Below are 12,833 nucleotides of genomic sequence, written 5' to 3'. Positions count from 1 at the left end.
CGCAGTAATTAATCTGGAATTAAAAAGCTGTTATCATGAAACTATTGGATTGTCATAAAACTCATCTGGTTCATTAATATTGTATAAGGAGGAAAGTCTGGTATTCTTCTCTGTCTGTGTGTGCCACCAGATGCATAGCAATGACTCTTTTGTGTCTTTTGAAGTAACCGAGCAAGCCATTCAGTCACGTGAAAATGCCACACGAAGTGCAAGAATCAAACTATGCAGACCACCAAATGATCTAGACAGCATATAGAGTCGTAGAGGTCTTCTGCATGGAAACTGAGCCCAAAGGCTCAATTGTCGCACGCTGCCCAGTTATCATAATTTAAACTAGTCCCATTTGCCTGCATTTGGTCTGTATCCTTCCATATCTATCCAATCCTTGACCTGTCTAAATGTTTCTTAAATGACGAAATTGGACTTGCTTCCACCATTACCTCTGGCAGCCTGTTCCATGCAATCACCACCATCTGTGAAAAAAAAATTTACCCCTCTGGACCCTTTTGTATCTCTCCCATCAAGCCTATGCCCTCTAGTTTTAAACTCCCCTAACATGGGGAAAAGCTGTCAGCTATCTACTTTATCCATGCCTGTCATTATTTTGTACACCTCTATAAGGTCACTCCTGAATCTATTAGACTCCAGTGAAAACAGTCCCAGTCTATCCAACGTCTCCTTATAACTCAAACCTTCTAGTCCAGCTAGGATCATAATAAATTGTTTCTGCACTCTCTCTAGTTTAATAATGCCCTTTTTAAAGTAAGGTGAGCAAAACTGTACACACAAATTCCAAATGTGGCCTCTTTAAAGTCTTGTACAGCTGCAACAAGACATCCCAACTTCTGTACTTGATGTTTTGACCAATAAAAACTGGCCTGTCGAAAGCTGCCTCCACTACCCTGTCTAACTGTGACACCATTTTCAAGGAACTATGAGCCTGTTCCCCCAGATCTCTATTTTTTGTACAATGCTCCCAAGGCCCTGCCATTGACTGTGTAAGTCCTGTCCTGGTTTACCCTATCAAAATGCAACATCTTACATCTATCTAAATTTGTGGGCAGCATGGTGGCACAGTGGTTAGCACTGCTGCCTCACAGCGCCTGAGACCCGGGTTCAATTCCCGCCTCAGGCAACTGACTGTGTGGAGTTTGCATGTTCTCCCCGTGTCTGCGTGGGTTTCCTCCCACAGTCCAAAGATGTGCAGGTTAGGTGAATTGGCCATGCTAAATTGCCCGTAGTGTTAGGTAAGGGGTAAATGTAGGGGTATGGGTGGGTTGCGCTTCGGTGGGTCGGTGTGGACTTGTTGAGCCGAAGGGCCTGTTTCCACACTGTAATGTAATGTAATGTAATGTAATCTAATCTAATCTAAACTCCATCAGCCATTACTCAGCCCACTGGCCCAGTTGATCAAGATCTTGCTGCATTTCCACATAACCTTCATTGTCCACTATATCACCAGTCTTGGTTTCATTGACAAATCTACTAACCATACCTCCTAAATTCTCATCTAAATCACTTATAAATGATGAATAACAGTGGACTCAACATTGATCCCTGTGGGACACCGCTGGTCACAGGCCTCCAGTCTGAAAAACTAGCTCTGCCATCAACCTCTGTCTTCTAATGTCAAACCAATTTTGTATCCAATTGGCTAGCTCTCCCTGGATCCTGAGTGGTTTAACCTTCCTTAACAACCTACCATGCAGTACCTTGTGGAACTCCTTGCTAAAGTCCATGCAGACAACATCTACCACACTGCCCTCATCTCCTTTCTTGGTCACCTCTTCAAAAGATCTCAATCAAGTTTGTGAGCAGATATGCCAGAAGCACGCCCAGCCCAGTATATCCTGCCAACACTTCACTGACGTGGGGATTTGCGTCCAATTTGGAAGAGCCATTATCCTATAGACCAGTCGAGCAACAACCTGACACTTCAGAATCATATCTTTCGGTAATTGTCCAAGACTCCTACATCAGTATTCCTGCTAAATGAATAAGCATATGTACTATGGTATCACCGTGTTGGAGGTTCAAGAAGAAGTAACCCAGGGAGGCCTGAATATTGACTGTAGATGTTATGAAAGTCTCATGGCATCAGGTCAAAAGTGAACAATGAAACCTCTGGCAGGATAGAATCTTGCACCCTTCCTTAGCTAGTCAATTAGTATTCTTTCCATGTTGAACTTTGAAGAGGCACTGAGGGCAGCAAGGTTATAAAAATTTCTGGATATGGACCACCAACCGTGTTACTTAATTGTTGACTAAAGTTGTTAAATCCCATGGACATAGGTGTTACACCAGGCCAGGAGCGGTTGCTGTAGTAACCACCATGCAGGAAAGACTTTTTTCTCACTAATTTATCTGTCACACAAACAGCTGCCTGTTACTGTAGCTGTCCTGTTGTCTTTGGCAAGGCAATGCCCCATCTTCACCTTGAGGATATTGTCCACTCTGTAATGTGAACCTGTCATCACGTTAGATTTAGAACAGACTTGGCATCTCAAAACTGAACTGAGAATCCCATAAAGCACTGAAATAAACAACTCTTTGGATAAATCAACTTGGATAAGTCAAATGTACCCATGATCAGTCACACTCAAATCATCTTTGGTATTCAACTCCTTTGCCCACATTTGGATCAAGGTTGTAATGGGATCAGCAATCAAAAAGCCAGCATTGACTACAGTCTGTGTAACCTCGTGCCCTGGCATAGCCCTTGTTCAATCATCATCACCACTAAACAAGAGGACTGACTGATCCTCGTTCAATACGTGTGGAGGAGCAAACCAGGAGTAGCACCCTGAAATCTGCAACCTGGTGAAACTAGAATCAGGATTACATGCTGCTAAATAATGGAATCAGTATTGTGGATGGAGCAAAGCAGAACTCTTAACAAATCAAAAAACTGCAATGCAGCCACATATAGTAATGAATGGTGGTAGGTATGTAAATACTTCAATTGGAGCAGTAAGTTTAATGAATAATCCCATCCTCTGTGTTGATGGTGCAAAACACAAGAGTATAAAAGACCAGGTTGAAGCATTGGCAACCATTTTAAGACAGAAATGTCAAGTAAATGGTCCATCTTGGTTTTCTCCTCAGCACTTCCTCATCAAAGCCAGTCTTCAGCCAGTTTGATTCATCTCTGTGATATCAAAAAAGTCTGTGCACATTTGATGTAGTGAAGTCCTACAATATTCGAACTACAGCCATATATAAGCGTTCTTCAAAATAACCATGTCTCCAGCCAAGCTGTTCCTCTTGCAGCTACATTACTGGCATCTACTTGAGAAAGTGTAGGGTTGCCCAGGAATGTCCTCTTCCCAGGACAAATCAAAACCATCAGTCTACTTTCAAATCACGAGCAAAGTGATAGAAGATATCATTAAAGTAATGTCAAATTGCACTTGTTCACCAAAAGTCTCCTGATTGCCTATTTTATGTTCTATGAGTGTCATTTAATGCCAGACTCTATGTAACCTTGATCCACCTACCAACAGATGGTGCTAGACCGAAATCCACAACTAGGAAACAAAATTACATATCTCCCTAAGAAAATTACACAATTCCGGACAATTAAACAAGACGGAATTCCAGAAAATGAAACCCGATGGGACCAACACCCCCACGATTCTACGGAATACCAAAAATCCATAAACCAGGAGCCCCCCCTCAGACCCATAGTCTTACTACCCGGAACACCAACTTACAGACTGGCCAAAGAACTACACGCAAGACTGAAATACCTAGTAGAAGAGTCACAGCACTCCATCCACTCCACCCAGGAATTCCTAAAAATCATCAAAAACACCAAAATAGAGGAAGACGAAGCAATGATCTCATTCGCCGTAACAGCACTGTTCACCTCCATCAACATCGACCTGGCAAAGGAAACAGTTACCACATTTTTAGAAGAGACCATCACACACGCACCAACCACCATCAATCACATTACCAACGAAAACATTATGAAGCTAGTGGACCTGTGCCTCACCACCAACTTCACATTCAGCAACACAGTCTACGAACAAACCAACGGCACACCCATGGGGTCTCCGCTATCAGGATTCATAGCAGAAGCAGTAATGCAAAGACTAGAACAAACAGCCCTACCAACCATCAAACCAAAAATCTGGGTCCGCTTCGTAGCTGACACCTTTGTCATCACAAAACGAAACAAGATAGAAGAGACATTTAACATCATCAACAACACCCTCACAGGCATAAAGTTCACCAAGGAGGAAGAAACCAACAACAAACTCTCATTCCTGGATGTCACAGTCGAAAGAAGGGACAACTGAGAACTACAAACCTGCATATACAGAAAACCGACAAACACTGACCAAATACTTAACTACACCAGCAACCATCCCAACACACACAAACGAAGCTGTATCAGAACACTATTCCAACGAGCCACCATGCACTGCAGCACAGATGAACTTCGGAAAACAGAGGAGAACCACCTACACAACGTATTCAAGAAGAACGGATACTCAAAAAATACAGTGCGCAGATTCCTCAAGAACAAACCACGACAAGCAGACCAAACACAGCCAGAAACCCTAACCACCTTACCATACATCAAAGAAGTTTCAGAAATGACAGCCAGACTCCTAAGACCTCTCGGAATCCTAGTAGCACACAAACCCACCAACACTCTCAAACAAAAACTAACAAACTGAAAAGACCCAGTACAACCCATGGACAAAACCACAGTCATCTACAAAATTCCATGCAAGGTCTGCCACAAACACTACGTAGGTCAAACAAGAAGAAAGTTAGCCACCAGGATACACGGACACCAGCTAGCCACAAAAAGACACGACCCTCTCTCCCTCGTAGCCCTACACACGGATGAAAAAAACCACCATTTCGACTGGAACAGCACATCTAACCTGGGACAGGCTAAGCAAAGACATGCCAGAGAATTCCTAGAGGCCTGGCACTCCAACCACAGCGCCATAAACAAACACACAGATCTAGATGCCATCTATCAACCCCTCAGAAAACGAACAGGAAATGACATCACCACAAACCCCAGGAACCCCATCCAGGACAAACATATAAATAGAAAGCAGGAGACAACAGCTTCGCTTCACTTGGAGGTCGTCACTGATGATGTTACCTCGCCAGGTAATGAAACGTCTGGATATCAAACCTACACCCTAATCCTTGATCCAAACATGGGAAAAGAAGGTGTAAAGTTCCAGCAGTGAGATGAGAGTGACTGTCATTGTTATGATGTTGATAATCAGCTGTGTGCCCTTGAAAAATTTAGACAGTGTAACTGGCAAAAAGACGTTGCACTGTCTAAAAGACACAAGTCAGGAGCCTGCTCTCTGAATGAGTGCAGTTCCAACAATACTTAAGAAACTCAACACCAGCCAGTGCACAGCAGCCTGCGTTTTATTACTACCTCCATCCAGAACATTAAACTTTCATTCCCTTTGACTTTGCAAGGTGTACAATGTAGAAGTGGACAAAGTTAAAAATTACGCAACGTCAGGTTATAGTCCAACTGGTTTATTTGAAAGTACAAGCTTTCGGAGCACTGTAACCTGGTATTATGTGATTTTTTTTTAAACTTTGTCCATCCCAATCCAACACTGGCACCTCCATATAATGTAGAAGTGCACTGTGGGAAAGCTTCATGGTTTTTTTTTTCATAAATATACAAACATCAAAGATAGGAGCAGGAGTAGACAATTTGCCCCCCTTATTCTTCACTGTTCAGTATGATCATGGCTGATCATCGATCTCAGTACCATAATCCCACTCTGCCCCTGTAACTACCTTAGAGTCATACAGCACCAACTCATCCATGCCAATCAGGTTTCCCAAATTAAACTAGTTCCACTTGCCTGTATTTGGCCCACATCCCTCTAAACCTTTCCTATTCGCATACCTGTTCAAAAGTCTTTAAAGTCTTGTAACTATACCTGCATCATCATCTACCTCTAGCAGTTCATTCCACATACAAACCAGCCTCTCTGTCAAAAAGTTGCCCCTCTGGTTCCTTTTAAATCTTTCTCCTTTCTCCTTAAAATTATAACATCAAGCTTTGAACTTCCCCACCCTAGGGAGATGCCCTTTGCTAGTCACCTTATCTATGCCCCTCATGATTGTATAAACTTCTATAAGGTTACCCCTCAGCCTTCTAGGCTCCACTGAAAAAGTCACAGTTTATCCAGCCTCTCCTCCTAACTCAAGCCCTCCAGTCCTGGTAACATTCTTGTAAATCTTTTTTGCCCCCTTTCCAATTTAATACTACCCTTCCTATAGCAGAGCAACCAGAGCTGTATACAGTACTCCCAAAGTGGCCTCACCAATATTATCTACAGCCACAACAAGATGCCCCAACTTCTGTGCTCTGGCCAATGAAGCAAGCCTGCCAAATGCTGCCTTTACCACCCCGACTATCTGTGAATCCACTTTCAAGGAACTGTGAGCCTGAACCCCCAGATGTCTCTGTTTGAGAACACTCCCCAGTGCCCTACCTTTAACTGCAAGTCCTGCCCTTGCTCACCTTATCAAAATGCAACACCTCGCATTTATCTAAATTAAACTCCATCTGCTATTCCTCAGCCCATTGGCCCAGCTGATCAAGATTCTATTGTACTCCGAGATAACCTTCGCTGTTTTATACCACCAGTTTTGGTGTCATCGTACTAACCATGTCTGCTGTATTCTCATACAAATCGTTTATGTAAACAACAGACAACAGTAGACCCAACACTGATCCATGTGGAACACTGCTGGACACTGGGCTCCAGTCTAAAGAACAACCCTCCACCATCACCCTCTGTCTCCTACCGTCAGCCAAATTTGTATCCAGTTAGCAAGTCTTCCTGGCTCCCATGTAATCTAATTGACAAACCAGTCTGCCATGCAGAACCTTGTCAAAGGCCTTGATAAAGTTCATGTGGACAGTGTCTACTGCTCTGCTGTCCTCATGGTCATATCCTCCAAAAAGTCAAAGTTTGAGAGAGACGATTTTCCAAGCATAAGCTATTCTGGCTATCACTCATCAGTCCTTGCCTCTCCAAATGCATGTAAATCCTGTCTCTCAGAATTCCCTCCAACAATCTAACCACCACTGACTCACTAGTCTATACTTTTCTTTGTAGCCTCTCTCAAATAAAAGCATAACATTGGATGTGGGCACAATTGGTGTTTAAAAGACACTTGGGTAAGTAGATGAGTAGGAAAGGTTTATGGGGATATGGACCAGGAGGACATAAATGGGATTAGTTTAGTTTGGGATTATATTCTCCATGCATTGGTTTGTTTCTGTGCTTTATGGCTGTGACTTTATTAGCCACTCTGCAGTCTTCCGGCAACTCACTCGTGGCTTTAGATGATGTAAATATTTCTGCTAGGGGCCTCGAGCTTCCCACAATGTCCTGGGATACATGTGATCAAGTCTCAGAGATTGTCTAACTTTATGCTTTTTAAGACCTCCTTGAAAACATACACTCTTTTGCCTCAGCCATTTTTTTAGTAGTGGATTCCACAAGCTCACTACTCTAAGTGAAGAAATTTTTGCTGATTCTCAGTCCTGAACAGTTTATCCCTTTATCCTTAAACTATGACCACTGGTTCTCTATTCCCCACGATCAGCAACATCCTTCCTGCTTGTGACCTCTCCTGTTAGAATTTTATAGGTTTCTGTGAGCTCTGCACTCATTCTTTTAAGCTCCAGTGAATATAATCCTAACCAACTCAATCTGTCATACATCAGTTATGCCATCCCAGGAATCAATTTGGTAAACCTTTGCCACAACCCTCTTTAGCAAGAACATCCTCAGATCAGACCAGAATTGCATACAATATTCCAGCTGTGATTTCACCAACTTTCCCAGTACCAATGTCAGTCTTACTGGTCTACACCCCAACCAAACAACTTCCCAGAAGGACCGCGAAGGGAGGCAGACTCAAAGGAACCTGCAGTTATCCCTCCAAGTCTCCCAACATGCTGGTCTGGAAATGTATTGTCATTCCTTCAGCATCATTCAGTCTAAATCCTGGAACTCCCTCCTGAACAGCACTATTGGATTTGCCTTCATCATGTGAACTGCAATAAGTAAAGAAGGTGGCACCAAAAGGTGATAAATGCTAGCAATACTTTTATCCGCAAATGAATTTCAAAAAAGATATTTTTGAAAATCTTATTTTGGCAAATCCAGTAGAATGTAGAAATCAAAAATTATTAGTCTTCCAGCATTGCCTAACTCTGATGTTGATGTACCCATATAGTTAGTTTCAGATCACAGTACATCCTCAAAAAGAATGTAATATGCTGTCAATTGACACTACTTTATGCATTGCTCATCGTACTCATTCTGGCAGTGGACAAGTTCTGTTGACTGATAATGTGACGGATACATAAGCAAGCATTAGGGCACTCATACTTATTCAAACAGAAGTTTTCGAAAATGCCTTCAACTACTTAGAATTATCTTTGAACTCCCCTTTAAGTCACACTATTACTGAATACCCTAGTTCACAATATTCCTACCATATTGGAGTGATCTGTTCTATAATGTTCACTGAGATATATTTCAGAGACCTATTAAGGTACTCAATCAATTGCTGTCTTCCTCCAAAAATGAGGATCATCATCAAATTGTTTCATAGCTATGGTATAGTGGAGTTTCTGACCTGACTCCTAAGTTAAATAATCTATTTATGTAATTTAATTTGGCCAGAGTGTCCATTTATCCAGCTCATATTTGCATGCAATTATTTTGTAAGTTACCCTGCTGCTGTCTTTGTTAATTTTGCAAGTTTTTATAGTTAACCATACTGTTTGACAATTTTCAAGTTCTGAAAAATGAATTCCTAAACCATGACACCAAATATGGTAAAATAGTCACAATTATTCTTAATGTTCAGCTCAGAACATTGACCCTCAATCTGGCCCAGATTTTGCCTTTAGTGGCAAAACACCTGCAAAGGAGCAAGTCTTGCTGAAAATTAGTGATCTCCCTTGCATGAATTTCACCTCTAATATCATTCGGTTTCACTGCAAGTGTTCTTTACTGAACATTGTGTACGGTAACTGATGTTTTTGGTTTGTTCAAGCAGTTAATCATATTAAAAGATTTCAAAGGATACTAAAATAAAAATACTTCTAAAACTGTTTTTCCATACAGCAAATTAAAGACATTAACAGATAAAGTAGAAGCTAAAATAATTTGATAGAATGCTTCGAAGGATACTCAAAATACGTAACTCAAAGTTACGATCAGTTTATTCATATTTTATTAATCACATTGCTGTTTAAAAGCAGGTGTACCTGATTCAACAAAGTATAACATTTAAGGAATTTGAAAGTGTAGGCAGAGAGTATGAAGCTTGAAATTGTCCCTAATTTGTGATTTCTGGCTCTGTGGGGGGAGGTCACAGCAAGCAGCCTGTGTCAGAATCACCAAGGACAGACAGCATCTTAAGGATTTGTGCACTAATCTGCATATGTCTGACATTCTGAAGTTGTCAGTTTTGCAATTGTTATCCCCTCCTCTGCGAAAAGCAGCCTAGTTCTTATACTGAAAGGTACCAACATATATTTAACAGCCAATCATTAATTGTGCTACGACTTCGTATCAGTTTTAATATTTTATCAGTGGGCGGCACGGTGGCACAGTGGTTAGCACTGCTGCCTCACAGCGCCAGAGACCCGGGTTCAATTCCCGCCTCAGGCGACTGACTGTGTGGAGTTTGCACATTCTCCCCGTGTCTGCGTGGGTTTCCTCCGGGTGCTCCGGTTTCCTCCCACAGTCCAAAGATGTGCAGGTGAGGTGAATTGGCCATGCTAAATTGTCCGTAGTGTTAGGTAAGGGGTAAATGTAGGGGTATGGGTGGGTTGCGCTTTGGCGGGTCGGTGTGGACTTGTTGGGCCGAAGGGCCAGTTTCCACACTGTAAAGTAATCTAATCTAATCTAATACTTTTGAAAATTTTGGGTTATATTCTTCAACATAGTAACTCATATAGGATTTGGTCCTTATTTGCTATATGTTAATTAAGATCCATTTTAAATGATCTGAATCAAAACTTCATACATTTGAAGTATGGATGTGTTTATAATTATGGAATCTATATTGTTGAAATATTTAGTAATTTACTGATAATTTTTCTGTTATTAGACCATCAAACTTCAGGTGGAATGGGAAGAAAGACCGAATGACAGCAGTCCCACTTCTCCAGTTCCACCTAAACCCAAGAGAGAGGAGAACGCAGAGGTAATGTTGTTGAAGCAATTTCTATTTACTGACCAATTTGTTAAAATTCAAAGGAAATCAAAAATGAAGTATTAAATTATTTTCCAATATCTTTTAAATAAATTATTATTGGTTAATGTTAACATGTGAAACATGTCAGGTTATAATGTAGAGCAACTGGGACTGTTAAGAATGTCTGAAAGAATAGTGGAAGCAGATTTAGCAATAACAGGAACTGAATATATTGTATCGTTGGAAAGGAAAACTGTGTGTAGGGCTATGGGGGAATCAACAAGGGGAATCAGAATAGTTCCTTCAAACAACCTGCACAGGTAAGTGGGCCGTCCAGTCTTGCCTATGCCATTTGATTCTATGATACTGCTTGGGCACTGAATGATGATATAGGGTCAGAATATGTAAGTATTTTTGTGGCGCAATCAATAAATTGCATTTGATATGTTGAGAGCTATTAAGAGTCACAACATTGGGAAACCAGTGAAGAACTGGTGGTTATCCATGAAATACTGACATTTTATTGTGAGAAAGCAAGAGATTTTCAGGAATTGGATTCGGGAGATAAAGTAGGAGTTGGAGCACTGGAGAAGTTTGGTCCTGTGCTATGGAAAGTGCTTCTAGAAATAAATTTATCGTTGATGTTTTTGATGTATCTGTAGGAAACATTCTCAGTTGTTTCAGTATTTTGGCCACCTTATAGTGGATCAGCTTTAGCATGCAAGGTACTGATTATCCATCAGTAATTATTTGATAACTGATGACATTTGTATTAAAGTACACCTAGATCACTGTACACACTTCATTTTGAGTATGAATTTCGATTTAAATGTGTTTCACAACATTCTTGCTCGACATGGTCTTAATCCTGTGTGAGTTTGTTTATTTTTAAAATTAAGATCTTCAGGCAAAATCTGTTAAATTACATGATCAACAACACAATTTATCTATATGAAGCACTCTTATGAAACAATATGAAGCAAAGTATGCCGCAGCCATATTAAAGAGATTGACCAAATAGAAGTTTTGAGGAGTGCTTTAAAGGTGGAAAGCACTTCAGAAAGACAGAATTGTAGGGAGGAAATTCCAGATCTTGAAAATAAGGCAATAAATGATGCAGCAGCCACTGATGAACAAGTTATACTTGCGAGTGCTTAGGAGGCTGAAATTAATGGAGCAAAGTTATCCCTGGAGATTATGGGGCATGTGTAGATGATCGATAGGGAAAGAAATACATGAAGACTTGAAAATTGGATGAGAATTTTGAAGTCCAGGTGTTTATCACTTGGAACTGTAATTGGTAGTCAAACATAGGAGAACTGGACTTGTTGTGAGTTAGATATGGTCCTTTAGATGACTTAAAGTTTATTAAAGGTAGAATATGGGTGTACAGCCAGGAATGCATTGAAATAATCTTGATCAGAGGTAACAAAAGAATGAACAAGAGTTTCAGTAGCCAATTTGTTTACTGATGAAGTCAACGGTTGTTAGTGAAATGGTAGTCCCCTGTCAGGTAGTGGTGTGACTGTAAGTTTGGAAGGTCATCTTTGGATCAAATGTGGCATTGAGGTTACAAATAGACTGGCTTAATCTTATATTGTAACCATGGAGAGGGATAGAGTTGTTAGCTCAGGACAGAAGTTTGGATATGGATTGAAAACAACAGGGTTATTCTTTTCCAATATTTAATTGGAGAACATTTTTGTTCATCCTGTACTCTGTTGGATGAGTAGTCTTATTATTGGAAGAGTTGAGATAGGTAGTGGGGAGCTAGGGCAGAGTGCTACCTCTGAAAAGTAGTAGTATCTGTTTAGACGATATTAAGAAGCAGCATGTAGATGAGAAACTGAGAGAGCTATGGGTAGATTCTTGAGAGACATTGGGGTTAAAGGCATGGGAGTGTGAAGAGAAGGCATTTCAGATGGTACACTGACTATGATCAGATTGATAAGAATGGAACCAGGCTCAAGCAGACCCATCCAACTGGATTATATTAATTTGTTAGAAATTGTGTACCCTTCAACAGAAACTAATGAAAATTAAGACAGAAACTCTTATTGAACAGTATATATTAATAACACTGTTTTAATTAGGTGCTATCATTTTTTTTTGTACAGAAAGTTGCTTTCATGGTTTCTCTGGGATTGGTTACACACGATCACCTTGAAGGTAAGAAATTAGTTTTTGTCCCTTTTTGAGCATTTTGCAATTTTGTTTGCATGTATCATTTCCATGTCACTCCCAAGAGAAGATTTGAACATGTCCAACTGACATTTAGATTTAGTAAAATCTCAGTAAGTTGAATCATAAGAGCCCTGCCCACAATTTTGTGATAAGTAGAGCCCTAAGATAGCTAAGAAAGTCCCTGAATAGCCTGATTTGCATACAACTGCAATGTACATTTAAAGAAATGAAAACAGTGATACAGTAAGTATGAGAAAAATCATTTTCTAGTTCAACATGTTCACACCTTCGAATGATCTGACCTTGAGCATTAAAAAGCATTGCAAATGCTGAGAGTTAGCTATGGGGATCAGTAATGTTTCTTTATAATCCTTAATTAATGATTTCTCAGTAATCTAATTAATCTTAGT

The 12,833-nt window shown here is 40.5% G+C and overlaps 1 protein-coding gene across 5 annotated transcripts in view; it reads left to right on the top strand.

Annotated features, from left to right (window-relative positions):
- The window catches only part of LOC122557958 (PHD finger protein 21A-like), a 305,652-nt gene that overhangs the window by 248,788 nt on the left and 44,031 nt on the right, over positions 1–12,833 (top strand). For all 5 annotated transcript variants that reach the window (XM_043706234.1, XM_043706235.1, XM_043706233.1 and 2 more), the window contains 2 exons: positions 10,153–10,248; positions 12,357–12,408. In XM_043706234.1, coding sequence (XP_043562169.1) covers positions 10,153–10,248; positions 12,357–12,408 — 148 coding nt within the window. The remainder of the gene's footprint in view (positions 1–10,152; positions 10,249–12,356; positions 12,409–12,833) is intronic.

This window comes from Chiloscyllium plagiosum, chromosome 16, assembly GCF_004010195.1.
Source record: "Chiloscyllium plagiosum isolate BGI_BamShark_2017 chromosome 16, ASM401019v2, whole genome shotgun sequence".
Lineage (NCBI taxonomy): Eukaryota > Metazoa > Chordata > Chondrichthyes > Orectolobiformes > Hemiscylliidae > Chiloscyllium > Chiloscyllium plagiosum.
The sequence above is the reverse complement of the archived record's forward strand: the minus strand, read 5'-3'. Positions and strand labels throughout refer to the sequence as shown.